Consider the following 18,858-nt stretch of genomic DNA (forward strand, 5'->3'; position numbering starts at 1 on the left):
TGCCAAGTGGGTAATAAATGCTCAGCTGCGACAGTTCTGAAGGTCTAGCAGCCAGACCAGCCCCAAAACAACCTCTGGTGGAATGATGGGGAAAGGATTAGAGAGCAAACAAGGATCACTCACCCTTTAAAAACAATTAAATAATTTATTTTGCATGCAAAAAGGGTATTAAGAAGGGAGCCCTTCTCCACTTGCCACTCAGATATTTAGAGTACAAGCACTGGAGCTCTGCAGTCAGCAGGTGGAGTCTCCATCCCAAGCTGTTACTACCAGGTTTATTAATTTTCACTAATGATGCTCCTATATCCTCTGCACTTCCAGTTCATTTTCTACTGCTGCTGCTTTAGTAGAAAGTGTTATCTTGCAGTGAATGAACTGAAAAGAGAAGGGGGTTCCTCTTCTGTTTGTCATCTATTTACAGGGTTTTGATTAAAAAAGTAAACCTGTTTCTCCAGCCACCTCAGCTAAAACAAGACCATCAATTTCTCAAAGCTCATGAAAGACCTGGAGAAATAAATCCGAAGCATTCAGCCTCCTGACAGGCTGCTGGAACCTGCAGAACTTGGCTCTCATGCTGGCCTCTCTTCTGCCCTTGATGTCATGTGGAAAACACGAGGATTTGTGCTGTGCTAATCCCTCTAATGAGAGTTTCTCCTAACCTCTATATAAACCCCTCTCAAAGCCGTGGCTGCTGGGCATGCACAGCAGAGCCAAAACGCCTGCCTTTTGAGCCGCATTCAAGGCAATTAGAGACCAAGATTAAACAAACACCCGACACCAGCATCCTCAGCAGCGACAGGGATTATCCTGGTCGGCCGGGGCATGGAGCTGCGGTGAGGTCAGGTTGTCCCACAGTGGACATCTCCCTGCTCCGCTCGCTCAGGTCCTGCACAGAGCCTGCACCCAGCCATAATGGGTGCCCTGAGGTGGCTCTTCTGGGCTGGTCTGGGCTACCTGAGCTGCTGCTGTCCCTCCCAGGTGCAGGCGCAGTTCCCCCGTGCCTGCATGACAGTGGATGCCCTTCGCTTGAAGCGCTGCTGCCCGGCCTTGGGAACAGAGCCAGGCAATGTCTGTGGGTCCCTGCAAGGCAGGGGACAGTGCCAGGGGGTGCAGGTGGACACTCAGCCCTGGAGTGGCCCCTACACCCTTCGAAACGTGGATGACCGGGAGCAGTGGCCTCTCAAGTTCTTCAACCAGAGCTGTCGGTGCACAGGTGAGAGGGGTGCTGGGGTGAGGGGTCGGGGATGGATGGGTCTGCTAACCTTGCTCCAAAGGCCAGAAACATTCCTGGTGGTGTAAGGCATCAAGAAGGCTTCAAATATTATCAGTGTCCTAAAAATACTGTCATGTTCATAACACTATCAGCACTTTTTCAGAACGACAGAGTTGAAAAAGTTTTTTCTCTCATGCAAACTTTTGGGTTTTCCACTCTACCCCTGGAATTGCCCCTGTAGCCACCCGTCACCTTTCTCCGCAGAGTTTTGGATGTTTCAGTGCTGTGTTCAAACCTCTGTTACTGCTAATCATTGCTCAGTGAACCTGAATCAGTGTGCATTGATCAGAGATTTATTCCTCTTGGAGTAGTACTTTGCAGCATGATATAACCCTGTGCACTGAAAACAGGTGGATGTCTGGCTGCAGTCTTTCCCAGGGTCATTTACTAAGTCTGCAACTCACTTTGATCTGAAATGGGTCTGTACGACCACCGAAGAGGCCATCCTGTCCTTTTCCTCCCCATCTCCAGCCACTCCTTCCCACTGTGACTTTATGTGAGCCTCTACATTCACTTGCTGGAGGCAAAACGGATCAGGGAGGAAATGTGCTTGAAGGCTAACCTGGCCAAAAGGATCAGTTCACTAGTGCTGTCAGGAGGGAGGGAATGGGAAGGTGAGGTCAAGGCAGAATAAGGTGACAGGGAAGTGGTGGAGTCACCATCCCTGGATGTATTTAAAAGATGAGTAGATGTGGTGCTTAGGGATATGGTTTAGTGGTGGACTTGGCACTGTTAGGGTAATGATTTGACTCGATGAACTTAAAGGTCCTTTCCGAACAAAACGATTCTATGATTCTATGATTCTGTCTCTTTTTCAGCAGCAGCCGTGGTTGAAGGAGGGTTAAAATGAGCAGGAACTGCAGCCTCAGCCCAGGCTGCTTTGCAGGGCCATCAGGGGATGGTCCAGGAGTCAGGCAAAAGGCACATCTCTAGCACTGAAGTCACCTGCTAGGCAGATTTCAAATGCGGGTGGGGATTTCTTGTTGGAAACATAAAGTTGTTTGAATTTTCTAACATGGGAAGAACAGCCTGCTTTCCTTCAACCTGATTCTTAGAACTAGCTGAACTGTTTTGTTTAAAATATACTTTGGCTCTCACTATCAAAAAAGCCCAGATCAATCTGAGAAAGGAGCATTGCAGAAAATTTCAGCCCACAAAGTTAAGTTTTGCAGCGCTGTCATCAACCAAAAGTGGAGAGGTAGTGGCAGATGGCTTAAATGGATAGATGGCGTTACTGAAGCTCCTCAAAATAACACAGACTTTAGAGTATAAATCAGTTTTTACCTCTTCCTTGGACTAGATTTCAAATGCTTGTGTGGAAGTACTTTTCCAGACAGTTTACAAAAAAAAATGGATGTAGATTTTTTCATTTTAAAAGTTCTTATAAACCTCCAAAACTAAAGTCAGGTGCCACATACAGGCACAGACCCTGAGTCAGAAGAGCACTGAAGCACATGGGCATACACCAATATTTATGCCGTCTAATTAGGGCGTCAAAACCTGGGAGTAAATTGAAGAGCAGTGTAGGCAGACATTAATTTGCATGTCTAAGTAGAGGTAAGTACCAGTATTTGGTATTTGCAGGGCTGGGTCCCAAGTTACATGACCAGAAAGTAGTGTCCTTTCATTCAGCCTTACTTCTGCTGAGCTGTCCACTCTCCTCAGCTCTTTAAATCTGGTTTCTCTCACGGCATTTTATTTCTTCACTTGTATTCCTCTTTCTCCTTGCGTCTTTATTGTCTAAATATACCAATGATAAAAAATTAGGGTGGAAGGCACCCTTAAGCATGATTTTCAGAAGGGTTTCCTGGGCTCTGCTCTGGTGTGGTCAGCTTTATGCTGGATGCAAAGACATTTCTAGGAGAATGCTAAGAAATTCACAACTGTGTGGGATTTGAATGAGATCTGATGCTTTTACAATGCTGGTGATCATGTGTCTGTGTCTATTAGTATTTTGTTGTATCTTTTTTTTTGCTCTGTTTCATACATTGGTTGGCTGTCTGCACACCAGAGTTTTAAGTGGTGTGACATGTGGTCTTTATTAGGCATCTAGGCTATGGTACCTATGGCAATAAATTAAATACGTTCATTCAAAGGGACGTGGAAGAGTGTGCATCTTTAATATTAAGGTATCTTATTTTCCAAATGAATGTTTTGTGCAAATTGCCTATTTGAAACACTTCCCGGCTTGTGCAAACTAGAACCTGTGCCAAGGCTCTTTCTAACGTTTTAACAATATAAACGGTCATGTTCCAGTGCCATCTTGGCACTGTTTAATTTATAGTTTAGACATAGTGTGAACAATAAGCTATGAGAACTCCAACTGCCATGTAGCTGATTATATTTGGTTAGACAGTGCCATTTAAACGTGCCACATAGCTGATGGCTGTATAGTAGGAAACCTGGAAGAGCTGTGAGGAACAAGGGCCAGGGCGATTCTGGCATTCTTGCAATAAATGACTCCATTTGAGCTTTCTGATAAAAACTTAATAGACAAGGATAAAAGGAACACTGCAAATTTGGCCATTTGTTGTAGCTGTTCACTAAGGAAAAATGTCTTAAAATCATACCCATTCAGGTCTGGGCACTGAATATTTACTAAAAAAAAAAAAAAAAAGAAGAAAATTCCAAACACAAACGTTGATGAGTTGTTATTGTGAGGTCAGATTATTTTTATATTTTTTATCAAATTAGTGTAAATTTCCTAAGGAAAATTTAAAAAAACACATTTCAATTTCTAGGCTTTAGTAGATAATATACATTAGTCTTTCTTTAACTGGGGACAAATACAGCAGAATAAAATTAGTACAACAGAAAGATCCAGCTTTCCTTCCCACATTTTTTACAAAGAGTCATGGTCAAAAAGGCAATTGTAAGTCTGTTGTCACGATGCTGCTTGCTGCACATTTCACTCAATGTGTAGGTGGCAGCAAAAATACAATCTCTAGAAAAAGTTGTGGTTATGGCATGAGTGTAGCTGGGAGGTAGAAAAGAGTTCTTAGTTCCTGTCTAATTTCAGTTTTGAATCCATTGTATGTATTCAACAATTGGTTTGGGTGCACCTAATATTAATTCAATTTATATAAATTCTTAAACTGAATGACCTGATGACAGTTCCTGGCAGTGTGCAAGCCAGTCAGTCTCACCTCTGTGCCTGGCAATATCATGGGGCAGATCCTCCTGGAAACTGCACTAAGGCACATGGAAAATAAGGAGATGGTTGGTGACAGCCAACATGGCTTCACTAAGGGCAAATCATGCCTGACAAACTTGGTGGCCTTCTGTGACGGTGTTACAGTGTTGGTGGATAAGGGAAAAGCGACTGATGTCATCTACCTGGACTTATGTGAAGCATTTGACGCTGTCCCGCATGACATCCTTGTCTCTAAATTGGAGAGACATGGACTTGATGGATGGACCACTCACTGGGTAAGGAATTGGCTGGATGGTCGCACTCAAAGTGTTGCGGTCAATGGCTCGATGTCCAAGTGGAGACCAGTGACGAGTGGCGTTCCTCAGGGGTCGGTATTGGGACTGGTGCTGTTTAACATCTTTGTTGGTGACATGGACAGTGGGATGGAGTGTGCTCTCAGCGAGTTTGCCGACGACACCAAGCTGTGTGGTGCAGTCAACATGCTGGAGGGAAGGGAAGCCAAGCAGAGGGACCTTGACAGGCTTGAGAGGTTGGTCTGTGCGAACCATATCAAGTTCAACAAAGCCAAGTGCAAGGTCTTGAACATGGGTCAGGCCAATCCCAAGCACAAATACAGGCTGGGCAGAGAATGGATTGAGAGCAGCCCTGAGGAGAAGGACTTGGGGGTGATGGTTAATGAGAAGCTCAACATGAGCCAGCAATGTGCGTTTGCAGCCCAGAAGGCCAACAGTATCCTGGGCTGCATCAAAAGAAGCATGGCCAGCAGGTCAAGAGAGGTGGTACTGCCCCTCTACTCCGCTCTCATGACACCCCACCTGGAGTACTGCATTCAGCTCTGGGGTCCTCAACATAAGAAGGACATGGACCTGTTGGAACGAGTCCAGAGGAGGTTCACAAGGATGATGAGAGGGCTGGAGCACCTCTCCTATGAAGAGAGGCTGAGAGAGTTGTGGTTGTTCAGCCTGGAGAAGAGAAGGCTTTGGGGAGATCTTCTAGCAGCCTTCCAGTACCTGAAGGGGGCCTACAGGAAAGCTGGAGAGGGACTTTTTACAAGGGCATGTAGTGATGGGACAAGGGGTAACAGTTTTAAACTGAAAGAGGGTAGTTTTAGATGAGATGTTAGGAAAAAATTCTTGACAGTGAGGGGGGTGAGATACTGGCACAGGTTGCCCAGAGAAGCTGTGGATGCCCCCTCCCTGGCAGTGTTCAAGGCCAGGTTGGATGGGGCTTTGAGCAACCTGGTCTAGTGGAAGGTTCCCTGCCCGTGGCAGGGGGGTTGAAACTAGATGATCTTTAAAGTCCCTTCCAACCAAAACCATTCTGTGATTCTGTGATTCTATGTTTCTATGATCCTGTGTGAAGAGGAAGATGGTCATTTTTATTTCAATAAGGTGTGTGTGTTGAATTAGACAAAATGTTGGATGCAGTAGTCTAATCCTGAAAACGGATGCTTGTAGCTAATTACACAACAAAGTAGTGTTTCTGTGGGATGGTTAAATTTAGTTTAGAAGAATACCATTTTAGAAGACTTATGAACTAAATGCTATTTTGAATTCTAAAGGATTGAGTTGTACTAATGTGATACAGATCTAGTATAGCATTTTAAAAACACAGTACAGAAGATTATTGTGAAAAAAACACTGCAGTCAGTCATGTGGTTGCTAGTACAGATTGTGACAGTGATTAAACAACAAGGTAGTTTGAGTTCACTGAGGATTTAAATACAATTATTTGGTTTTTTTTCCTTTCACTTTCTAATGTTGACTTGTGGATATGTGCTGAACATTACGTTTTTTTCCACAGAAGTTTTTTGAGAAAGAAAGTATTTAAATCTTTTCACATTCCTGTGCAATATATAATCCTGCTGGGGCAGAAGGTTTAAATTCTATTGTTTAGCTGTACACAAATTGCCAGTTAAGCCATGTAGCTGATATGATGGGCCTCCTGTTAGGTAAGAATGAACTTTTGATGTAGTTATAAAATACACTTCATTTACTTATTGTAGGGCAGTGTGGCTGTAGGATAATACTAAATTATAACCATACCTTGGTGACCCTGTTAGAGTTGTGCTAGGTACAGATCTTCCACATCCTACAGCCTAACAGTATGTCCAAATGAAGATCTAGAAGAGACAGAAGAGCTAACCATTTGTCTCACATGCTAGCAATCCTAATCCTACCCTTGGAAAACTGCAGTATGCTGGTATTTGAAATCTAATGTAACTCCTGTTTTAATGCAATGGCTAAAGAAGTCTGAAAAGGAGTCCTTTCTCCCCATCCAATAAATGATGTGTGTTATGATGGTCTCTGTGGAAGGAAGAGGCATGACAGCTGCTCAGCTTTCATCTTGGTACAACAGAACAATGCAGAAGATGGTGAGTGTTGGATGGGTTCCTTTTTACTGAAGACACAGAGTTGATGGAGTTATTAATTTGTGTTACGCTCAGTGTCTGAAAGCCAGCCACATGCTATGACTGCTCAGAGGTAGAAAAATCCCTGTCTGTGAGCTCAGGCAATCACTGGGGTTGAGAAGCAGCTACAATGGTATGTGATAACTGGTGTTAGCATACACCAGTGATGTGTATTAACACATACCAAGTGTCATGTCATAAGAAGTGTCTTTTTCTCAGTGTCATGCCCATGAACTGACCCACTGGGAGAAGTAGCATGGGCATAGTGCCTACAGAAACAGCCAGATGCGCCCAACTTGACTGGGAAAGAGCACCATTAATGATGGTGAGATTAAGCACAGAAGACAGCTCCTGAGGTATGTGATCCCACCTCCAGACAAAAGGGTTAGTGGGGAAGACACCCCAGATGAGTTTTTTTTTGCCCGGCGGCAGTACAATGGTCATTCCTGAAAGCAGTGGAACAAGCAGGGAGCATCTGGACCCCATCCATGACACAATCACCTGCCTGTGTGCCAGAACGACCTCCCACACTATATTCTCTAGGAACCACAAGAGGTGTGAATAACCTCAGTTGTCCCTGGCATAGCCTCTGAGAGGTAGTACAGTGAGTTGCTATGTGTTAGTCACTGAAGGCAAAAAAATGCTAAGGCATGAATCCTTGCATGTTCATATGGTCCCTGTGTCCAAAAGGATCTTGAAAGGATCTCATTGTCTTACTGAAAATGTCTACTGAGTGCTATATCCTGATAATATGAGGTAACTTTTCCTGCTCTCCTAGAGCTGTACCATTGAAGTCTACCATCACCAGCATAGCAAACATTGAATTTAAGTTGTAAGAGACTGGGACATATATTTCACAGTGCTATCATGTGGGAAGTCCACAAGGCAGTAAATGAACTTTCTGAAAACAGCAATGCATCATTTCCAGACCAGTGGCCTGGTAGAGTGCTTTAGAAACAAATGCTGAAAAAGTGGTTTGGGTGGGACAAAAAAACCTGGGTCTGAGTAGTGCAATTGTTCCTGTTTGTGATGTGGGAAATCCCACAGACCTCCATCAGCTTCTCGCCATTTCAGCTAGTGCATAACGACAGTCCTGTGATGCATGGAGTCTATTGAAAGAAAATGACAAAAAGCAACTTTTTATCTCATGAAGTGTTGTTGTTGTGTGCATTTCTGACAAGAGAACATTGCCAAATAGACCTGAGGACATTACAAACATGTTCAACACAATCAGCAGAAATACTGCAGTGTCAAATACCACTTTGCCTGGAAATTGGCTTCTGTTTGCTAGTCTCTTCTTCACTGCCATCCTCCTGTGTACTCAGTAAAAGCTCATGGCCCATTGAAAAGCGTCTGGTGAAGTAGTGGGAAGAATAGACCCCTTGGATTACTTCATAGATTAGGTGGTTAAGGGAGAAAATCCTGCAGATCATCAATTGGATATAATTAGTACCTGCTCAAGGGAAACAGGTGAGGAGTCATTGGTCCGCCTGGCTACAGATGCTATACAGGTGGAGAAAAGCTTTTTACCCATGAAGATGACTCATCATTTCAGGCTTTTGCAAATTCCTTTTCATAGGCTGAGGAGATGTACAGAGTATACCTATACTGTGAGCTGCCCCTTTTTTGGGTTTGATCCTGGAAGTCTAGGAGTACTTGAGAGCCAGTCGAGCGAAGCACTTCATCAAGTGCTTTACCTGAAATGCTCAACCTGAAATGCTCAGCCCTCTGTTCGGTGAGACTCCTCAAGTGCCCGAGGGCTTTGCAGAGCTCTTAGCACCTTGAGGTGTCAAGCCTGTTACCCAGTTCTTCACCTCCCAGCTGGCTGAGTGTGATTCTTGGCCCTGCTGTGGCTCTGGGAAGTGAGCCTTCCTTCTTGTTAGGCAATTGGCAAAGCTGCCGGTCTGCTCAGCTGCTGCCCCTTCCAGAAACTGGCATCTCTGGGGAAAAAGAGCGCTAATTCTTAATTCTTCTGCATTTCACTGTTAGTTTTCTCTGATTCATAATGTCATGACTGCTCTTGCCCTCTTGATTCAGGAAACTTTGCTGGCTATAACTGTGGTGACTGCAAGTTTGGCTGGACTGGCCCTGACTGCAACGTGAGGAAGACACCAGTTGTCAGGAAGGATGTCCACTCCCTGACAGCAGAGGAGAGAGAGCAGTTCCTTGATGCTCTAGACCGTGCAAAGACAACCGTTCACCCAGACTATGTCATTGCAACTCAGCACTGGATGAGTCTGCTTGGTCCCACTGGAGAGGAACCGCAAATTGCCAACTGTAGTATTTATAACTACTTTGTTTGGCTTCACTACTACTCCGTCAGAGACACGCTATTAGGTTAGTGCTTTTCTTATCCAAGGGGCTCTGCAGGTAAAGGATGAAAAGTATAATTGCTGAACAAAGGTAAGTGTGCTTAACACAGCTGTGCTACTTCATTGAGCAGAGAGTCCCAGTAGGAGAAGATCTGTGAAGTGAAACAGTGGGTGCTGTGGAGCCAGTGGCCACCCGCAGTTGAGGGAGGTGTGCTTCAGACCTGCTGTGATCTGGTCCCCCCACTCCATGGCTGCTGGAGCACACCAGCTGCCCTCCTGGTGCATTTTCTGTCTGACAGGGAGGCAGTTAGCAGGCTCCACAGTTGGGTGAGCTGAAGTGTGGTCAGGCAGTGATTGATTTGAAAAAGACATTCCTAGTCCACCGGAGAAGGTAAATGCAGCAGCAGTGGTAAAGGGGCTCTGCAATGGTGAAGGCAGAGACCATGCAGAGGTGCTGCGACCAGAGTACTACTGCTTTCTGTGGCCTTCAGCAAGTCACTAAGGTTGGGATTGCCTGACTAACCACAGCCAGCTTTTAAAACCAAACCAGGTTAGAGGTTTGGGTATCTAACCCCACGCTTTCTCCCAAATCAGGATTTCTAGTCCTCACTGCTCTTCTAGACAGAAGTACCTATGCGAGCCCTGTTTTGCAAAGCCCAGCTCTCGCAGGAGGAGGCAGCTGTATGGCTTTTCTACCCAGCAGTCCTATGTGCAATCTGAACAGCCCATATCTACCTCCTTGCTAGAGGGTATCTGTTACCCTGCAGTGGTTTTTCTTCAGTGTGCCCTTCTGACACTGTTCCATTTTGCAGGGCTGAAGGAAGCAGTCTCTGGCCTAGCAAGAGCAAAGGTTCTTCAGGGGATAGGACAGTTATGTGGAAAGGGAAGGAGGCAACTTCTAGTGCTGCTGCAGTGATAAAAAAATCCATATGTGGTTTGAAGCCCCTAGCCTTTGAGTGTCTTAGTTCTCCTGTGTAATAACAAGAGCACAACACAAGAAATAACAGGCACAATTTGAAGAAAATTGGCAAAGGACATTGAATTGCTGTTGGCAGTAATTTCCAGGTTATGGAAAATGTTGAGGTTCTCTTGATAGATACAAGATGTAAGTCCTGTGGCTGAGAAAGAGAATGAGATAATGTGGTACATATTAGTAAGGAGCTAAGATTTTAGATAAAGGAGACTGCTTCTTAAAACCAAAATCCACTAAAGTGATAAGAAAATGTTGCAATATCCAGCTTTTGGGAGAATGTGAAGTTCTGAGAAGTGCTGAAGCAAATATCCACAGAGAAGTTTGTTTCACTTGTCCCACGTAAGTGTTGTAGCTTCTGATGTGTGTGGTCTTTCCAAAGGTGTAGAGCTGCAGTCTTTTGTCTAACTCTACTCCAGGCAATAGAAGAAGGTGCTGTCTTTCTCTTGAGCCTCATTTGGTGCCTAAGTGCTTATTTTATCTTCACTTTGTAGGACCCGGCCGCCCCTTCACAGCTATCGATTTCTCCCATCAAGGACCTGCCTTTGTTACTTGGCACAGGTACCATTTGCTGTTGCTGGAGAGAGACCTGCAGGTTAGCTGACCAGTCTTTCCCCTTCCTCATGCAGCTTCTCTTTTTTTCTGTGTGATTTTGTCAAGCCAGACAAGGGTAAGCTGTTTCCTAGGACAGATTCTTACCCAAACTCCCATGACTGTTTGCTCATTGATCCTTTTTCATTTAAAGTGAAATAAGTGCTTTCAAGATACTGAGGACTGAACAGTTTCTCACTGTGAACAATGAAGTGGAGGTTATCATGGAGATTTTTTTCTTCATCTCCACAACAGAGGACAGAAGATGTGAATTCACAGTATTTATTAATAAAATCAAAGCAGCACCTACACTTAAAGATATTGTCTGCTGATGTTGAAGATACACTCCTAATGAAAGCAACTCTAAATATTACCCCCTTTAAATATACCATGCCATTTATTTAATACATGCATATGTTTAGTAATACATCTTTTAAAGAAATATATGTTAACATGCCTGAGAATCAGTTGCCAAATCATTGAATCATTTCCATTTGCATTACTTTTACATTGGCAATGTTACTGTATTTCAGCCTTGCAGGTCTCTAATGAAAATAGTAGGTATCAAAATAGCTGCAGGATCTTGCTTGCGTGAAATCGTATCTAACAAGCAAGCAAATTCACTGTATTCCTCTATTAATACAAGTTCAGATTTTTCCCCAGGGCTAGCCTTTCCGGAGAAAATGCAAACCACATGCACAATTTTACCCATTACCCAATTACATCACTCAGAAAGCCTCTTAGTTCCTTAAGGCTTGATTCATATCTGCTCCTGCTCTCCTGCCTCGTCTCTGAGTTGATAGAAAACCTAACATGGCCAAAAGTAGTGAAGGTCAACAGTAGAGTAACCAGTAACAATGTCTTTGCTAGGACTGACTTAACACTCCAATCTTTTGAAAGGAGATGGAGCAGCACTGTGAAGCGCGTGTAGTCGAAATGAGGAAATAAAAGCAGAATATCCAGTGAAATATCCAGTGAATACCCAGTGAAACAAATTGCAGGAGTCCCTTTCGTTCTCTTTCTGTTGAAGGTGATTCCCTGCTAACGCGCTTCTGTCCATTGCAGCGACTGGTGGGCAACGACTCCTTCGCGCTGCCCTACTGGAACTTCGCCACGGGTAGAAACGAGTGCGACGTCTGCACGGACCAGCTCTTCGGAGCATCAAGGCCGGATGACCCAGGGCTGATCAGCCCAAGCTCCAGGTTCTTCCAGTGGCAAATAGTTTGTAACAGGTATGAGAATACCTAAGGCAAGCTTGCATACTGACCAAACTTTGCTTTCATTCAGTACTGAGAGCGTGGGCTGCTCTCAGTGTGAGCGAGCAGCAGGAAAAGAGCCAAGATGTCTTTTTTAAAACTGGGAATCACGGTTCGTTTGTGTGTAGATGGTGCTGTGCAAACGCTCCCCCCTGGTATTATGGAAGTATATTTTTTTAAGATGATTCTTTTGGTACAGGCTTTTAGTTAATTCAGCCAATTTGAGGCTGCCGAAAGTTTGAAGAGTTTGCATATTGGCAACTATCTTTTTAAAGAAGAAATGCCTGCATGTCGATTCTATGTAACAAACACCTGACTGACTTTGGCAGCAGAAACAGAAAACTGTTTTGGCATGTAGGAAGCTAGAGATAGGTTGAAAAATCTGTTTCCTTGTATTGGATGAGATTTTAACCCTGATATATTTAGTGCAGCTTGGGGATTGACTTTGAAGCAGCTGGTATTTCACATGGAAAACAACACAGAGACAGCCCAGTGCTTGCTGCCAGCTCTCTGTAGGCATATACTGATTCGTGTGAGAGCAGAGCTTTGACGGGGGATTCACATGCAGGACTGGGGCGCTACAACATAAGATGCCGCTGACTACAATACCCGTATAACATTCTTCTGTCAGCTCCAGGGCAGCATGCAGTCAGGCAGACAGAGGTACCAAGAGCTCAGGGCTTTTCAAAAGGGTCTCTTTCTCTGGGTACCTAAAGAGCTACTTGCAATTCTAGTTTTAGGCACCAGCTGGCTTTAAATCTTGCCCCCACTTTTTCTCTAAGATAAATAGGGCTTTGCTTTTTCTTGAAAACTGAAGTGACTAAACTTTTGCCTTGCCAAGGTTAAACAGAGAAGGGCTTTTTTTTTTACTTCAGTAGTTTCTGAAAATGCCATTTCATTTTATACTGAATAGCACAGAATTTTTTCACAAGTGTCATGCCGTTTTGCTCCTCCTCCTTCCCTCTTTCTCTCCCTGATATAAAGGACTTACTTGTTCCCCATTAGCTGTTAGGCAAACCCTGCAACCACAGGATGTCCTCTAGGCCCTGAAAAAAGAGGATGCAATGCGTTGCAGTTGCTTTTCTTCTAAAAGGGATGAGGCATGGAAAGTGAAATCCTGTTTTCTGTCGTTCCTTCCATTTTCTTAGCCCATCCCACAATGGGACTTGCCTGTTTATTTTCCTCTTTGTTAAGAGTTAAAAAAATAGTCCTTACTCAGGACTGAAGTTTTACTATTCAAAATTCAAAAGACTCTTTCAGATTGTCTGGCAAAAACTGTCTTCCAAAGCTCTGGGGAGGGGACTAGGTGTGAAGGCAGTTGTGCTTGCTCTTTCTGAAGTGTCCTCTCTCTGTCAGGACGAGCCCAGCAAGTCTTGGTCCAAATGACTGGTGGTCCACAGAGGCCACAGAGTCATGGGAAGTCATGGCATGGTGGCAGTCCTGAAATAACTTCAGCACCCAGGCCACGGGAGGTGAACCGAGATGCCCCAGGAGGTGTCAGTCCCTAACCTCTGCTCTCTCACATGTATAGCTGAGGCCTCTTCTACACTACGGGAGAAAAAGCCAACAAGCCAGGTGTCATAACCTTCTTCTGACTTGTGCCTCTTTCTGCTTCATGCTCAGCTTGGATGATTACAACCGCCTGGTCACGCTGTGCAATGGGAGTGACGAAGGGCCGCTGCGGCGGGGGCTGCCTGAGGGCTCCAATGCGCAGCTGCCCACCGTGGAGGACGTCAGGAGGTGCCTTTCCCTGCAGGAGTTCGACAGCCCCCCCTTTTTCCGCAATTCCAGTTTCAGCTTCAGGTTTGTCTTTTGGCTTCTCCAAAGCCAGTTGGGTCATGGGTTTTCTTTACGTGCACTTTTGTCAGCAAAATATGGTTACTTGGTGCTGCTTTTACCCATCCACAGGAATGCGCTGGAGGGCTTCAATAAACCAGGCGGAGCCCTTAACTCGCCGATGCTGAGCCTTCATAATTTGGCTCACTCTTTCCTGAACGGGACCAGTGTTCTCCCTCACGCAGCCGCCAACGATCCCATCTTTGTGGTATGTCTTTTTCCCCCAGGGTGAGTGGCAGTAGCTGTGGCTCAAAGGCAGCTGTCTCACCAGAGATTTGCAGAACAGAAGTAAAGTGAATGCCCTAAACATAAGTCCTTTAACTACAAAAGGAAAACTCTTTCCTCTTTTCTTGAACACTGCTATGCCTGCATAATGGTCAAATAAAGAGGGAAGAAACCTCAGGGTGATTTGTGACATATAAAATAAGTTTTTAGGGAGAAGAGCTGCTATTCAAAGTCATGTTGCCTTAAGTCCCCTGATTAGGTGGTATCTAAATTTAATGGCTAATACCAGATAATTTTACAGCGACAAGAAAAACTGAAAGTGGAGTTAGTTATTTTAGAGTAGTATGTTTCTTTATTTAAAACTTCACAGGCTAAAAGAAAGCACATCTGATTTCAGGGTCTCTTGAGGAATAGAAATAATGTGATTTCACTGATGCGTTGTGGGCTGGTTTCAGCTGGAGTAGAGTTAATTTTCTTCACAGTAGCTAATAAGAGGCTATGTTTTGAATTTGTGCTGAGAATAATGTTGCTAACACACTGATGTTTTAGTTGTTGCCAAGCATGCTTACATTAAGCCAAGGACTTTTTCAGTTTTTCGTACTGCCCCTGTTCTCCCAGCTGCTTCTTTACAAGAAGCTGGGAGGAGACACAGCCAGGACAGCTGACTCAAGCTGGCCAAAGGGATACTCCATACCATATGATGTCGTGCTCAGTATATAAACTGGGGGGAGTTGGCCAGGAAGGGCGATTGCTACTCAGGGACTGTCTGGGCATCGATCAGCGGGTGGTGAGCAATTGCATTGTGCATCACTTGTCTTTCTTGGGTTTTATTTTTCTCTCTTTTTGTTATCTCCCTTTTAATACAAATTATTATTATTATTAGTAGTAGTAGTATTAGTATTAATATTAGTATAGGTATTAGTATTGGTATTATTTTATTTTATTTCAATTATTAAACTGTTCTTATCTCAAGCCGTGAGTTTTACTTTTTTCCCATTCTCCTCCCCATCCCATCGAGGAGGAGGTGGAGGATTGAGCCAGCGACTGCATGGTGCTTAGTTATCAGCTGGGATTAAACCACGACACATGGGTACAGTGCTGGCCTGCAATGAGCAGCACAAACAGCAATGTGCAAATGAAACAGCTGACTTTGCTTACACGTCTTTTTCTCCTAATAAATTCATGCCAATTTCTTTCTCTTTGTTAGATTAAACCACAGTGATTATATAGAGGAATTCTAATACAATTAATTTCTTTCTTACCTTTATTTTAAGATTGCAATCTTTTGTTGGAGAAATTAGCCCTAATACTTTTGTAGTGGTTCTCCAATTTATTTCCTTAATAATTCTTGAATTCCTACATTAACTCCTTTCTTAGACAATGAAATCTTCATTTCATTATGCTGTAATTTTATATGCAAGATTATCTTCTGTAAGATATTTTCTAAATTTTTTCCAGAGTGATAATTAAAAAACATGAGTACAACAGAAGATAATTTGAACTGCCCCAGACATTTGTAATTCTTGTCTGCACTCAACTTGGAAACAACTTCCCTGTATTAGTGCTTTATACACCTATAAATTCACTGGGCAGGACTTGATCAAATTCATGAGTACCTGGAGCTGTGGAGCTGGTTGCACCTCTAAAATGAACATGAAGGAATCAAATTTCCCACAATTTTCCTTACCTATTCAGAGACAAGAGAGAGTAAAATTATGGACCTGCCCATTCACTGCCAGCTGATGTTAAGCTGTCTGGAGAAAGAGCTTATTATGAACAAGCAGCAACAAGGACATATAGGGCAAAATGTCCCATGCAAGAGATCAATTTACTCCATTCTCATGAGCTTTCCTGGTTTTCCATTCTGTAAATCCTACCTAAATTAGACTGCCCTCTTTTCTCTCTCTCTCAAAAGCTGCTGCCACCTTGGGTGAGAGTGTTTTAAATGCTATTGAGTTCAGAAAGAGATTAATGTGTGTGTCCCCATGCCTGGATTTGCAGGTTCTTCACTCCTTTACTGACGCCATCTTCGACGAGTGGATGAAGCGGTTTAACCCCCCTGATGACACCTGGCCTGAGAAGCTGGCCCCAATCGGTCACAACAGACTGTATAACATGGTCCCTTTTTTCCCTCCTGTCACCAACGATGAGCTCTTCCAAACCGCAGAGCAGCTCGGCTACACCTATGCCATTGACCTGCCAGGTACATCCCAGAGGTGTGGAGGCTGTTCCAGGCCAAGCGATGAGACAGCTCACATTTTCAATGACACAGGCATATGGAAAATAAGGCACCTTTCACAAAAAGCATGGGTCTATTCACCTGCTCACTAGCAATCACATATTGTAGCACACACAGGTGGTTACAACTCATCAGGTAAGTGGTGGTAACTACAAGGCCGCACACACTCAGTTTGCTCTGCTGCAAAACGCATCAACTTGAACTGCTCCAGTGTTGACAATGGTGCTCCTTTGGGGTTGAGGAGTCTTTGATTTTGGCTCCTCTTCCCAGCACTGTTTATGCCTGTTACAGGATCCTTTAACCTGTCAGAGGTCAGGCACTCTGTCAGGGAGCACATCTGCCTAACGCCGGTCATTAGAAAATAGTTGTTTTGCACAGGGCCCTGAATAATACTGTGCTGTGAATCTCATTAGAGATGAACTCCATTAATCTTTTGATACCCTGGAGAGATGTACGTGGGTGTTTTGTGTTATAAAACCCCGATTGTAAAGATTTTCCATGTCTGTAGGTGTGATGTGCCTTAGGGTTTGTCTATTTGTTTGAAATTAGCTTTGACACAAATCAGATAAAGACAAAAAACAAGAAAGCAAAGTATTTATGCGCAAAATCTGAAATTTGCAACACAAGTTACAAATATTCGTAAAAGGCACAAGTGTAAGAAATGCATGAAAACCATGCTTCAGCTGCTTCCCCAAAGATTAAAGCTGAGCAGTTTCTTTCTCCACCTCAGTATTCCTTTGAGAGGCAGTAGGTGCTTATCTAACTTATGTGGCCAGGAATTTCTTCTAAATGCTTATCATATATCTGTGGTTTTAATCTGTAGAGACTGTTTAAAGATCTAGAGACTGCAAAAGATTGAAACCCTTGTCCTTGGGCTGAAGTCATGCAGGGGAGCCCTGACTTGTGAAGGCATGCTAGCTGCTTCTGCAGTGCTTTTCTCAGGGGTGTCCCCAGAATTTCCCCTGAAAATTTAACTTCCCCTTTTACGGAGTTTAAGTTTTCCTCCCTTTGCACTACTGTCCCTCCTCCTTCTTTGGAAATGCTGCTGCCCCTTGGGCATGAGGTACCCGGAGAGAAACAAAGGCAGCTTGTGATTCTGCTGCTTCTCAACTCCCACCTAAATCAATTGTTAGCTCTCTGTGAAGCAGTGTTATCTATCCTTGTCTGCATGGTCTGTGTTCAGACAATAAAGTTTTTATATCCAAACCCTTCTCTTTTATCTAAATATATAACTTGCTAACTCTACTTCATGTAACCACATTAGGAATCAACATATGTTAATACATTACTGGCTCTTGCTTGAAAGATGGTAAAGTGATAAACAATTCATTTTGGGACCTTACTGAATTTGGGCATGATTGCCCTCAACTCTTTTGTTGACAGAGACCGCAGATTGGGGCAAACAACTCTTAGTTGCTTTTATAGTCAGGGTGGCATCTCCCTGAGCCATCTGTCTCCATAAGCCCATATGTCTAACTTCTCAATACCTTAAGTCTCTTTGAGAGTTTTTTGTGAATATTTAGTCAAATGTAATTATTGCCATCTCAGTATATGTAGCATTTTCCAGAACAGGAAAGCAGGCAATTTTTGCTTCTGAAAGCACAAATGAAAACACAAAATTCAGCCAAGTGGAGCAGTGTTACTATAAGAATGGGCAATATTATCTTAGAAGACAATGGTTCCTCAGAAGTGGTTGAAAATCAGAGGATGTGATCTAGAACTGGTTGGCAGAACAGCACCAAGCAGTGTTTTCAGCTAAAAGTTTGACAACAGGCTGCTTTGTGGTCCACAGAAAAATTTGAGGGTTTTCTGTTGACAAAAATATCTTGGAAACAGCTATGCTAAAATGTCATTATAGAAAGAATTGCTTAAATAATTCATAATTTTGGACAAATTATATAACAGTATGGTCTTTTTGTCTTGTCACTGTTAGTCTGTCCCATTCTCAACACTTTAATTCGTATGAAAGGCTGAAGTTTAAATTCATCTGTAGACTTCTCTGGCAGGAAACATCTTTGGCTCTGGTATGTGTGTTGGTTACATGGTACATTACCACTTCCACTGTGGCCAGTGGGTCACTAAGCCACACAAGTAATCATCATTACCAGGCTATGGGACATATTCTTTCTTCTGAAAAATGAAATTATGGGCTGTCTTCACTTCAGACATTTCATATTTCCAGGTTCCCTTGAAGAAACCCAAGCGTGGGCTGTCATGGTTGGATCCGCAATTGGAGGAGCACTTCTAGCTCTGGCCATGCTCGTTCTTCTGCTTGTACTTTTCCAGCACCGAAGGCAGAGAAGAGGTTTTGAACCACTGATGAATGTGAGCTTCAGCCCCAAAAAGTACATGGAAGAGGCCTAGTGCTCTCGCTTTGTTTCTTTGATTATTCTTGTAGGAAGTGACCTTAATTGCCTTCTTGATATCTTAGCTGAGAGTTTATCACACACTCCTTTGGCAGATGACTACACCGTTTTCATTCAGGTTTTCCCGTTATCTTGTGAATTGTAATGTAATGTATGAAATCTCTGGGTACATATGTGCAAGGCCCAAGACAGGCCAGACTTTTCTCATTACCAAATGTTATCTGGA

General features: G+C 43.6%; 1 protein-coding gene across 1 annotated transcript; it reads left to right on the forward strand.

Annotated features, from left to right (window-relative positions):
* Window positions 1-912: 912 nt before the first annotated feature.
* Window positions 913-18,630, forward strand: DCT (dopachrome tautomerase). The gene is made up of 8 exons (XM_068425217.1): window positions 913-1,213; window positions 8,875-9,174; window positions 10,614-10,714; window positions 11,776-11,942; window positions 13,590-13,769; window positions 13,875-14,010; window positions 16,029-16,230; window positions 18,449-18,630. Exons 1-8 carry the CDS (start codon window positions 913-915, stop codon window positions 18,628-18,630), a joined length of 1,569 nt encoding a protein of 522 aa, XP_068281318.1.
* Window positions 18,631-18,858: the final 228 nt, after the last annotated feature.

This window comes from Nyctibius grandis, chromosome 2 (genome assembly GCF_013368605.1).
Source record: "Nyctibius grandis isolate bNycGra1 chromosome 2, bNycGra1.pri, whole genome shotgun sequence".
Taxonomy (NCBI): Eukaryota; Metazoa; Chordata; class Aves; order Nyctibiiformes; family Nyctibiidae; genus Nyctibius; species Nyctibius grandis.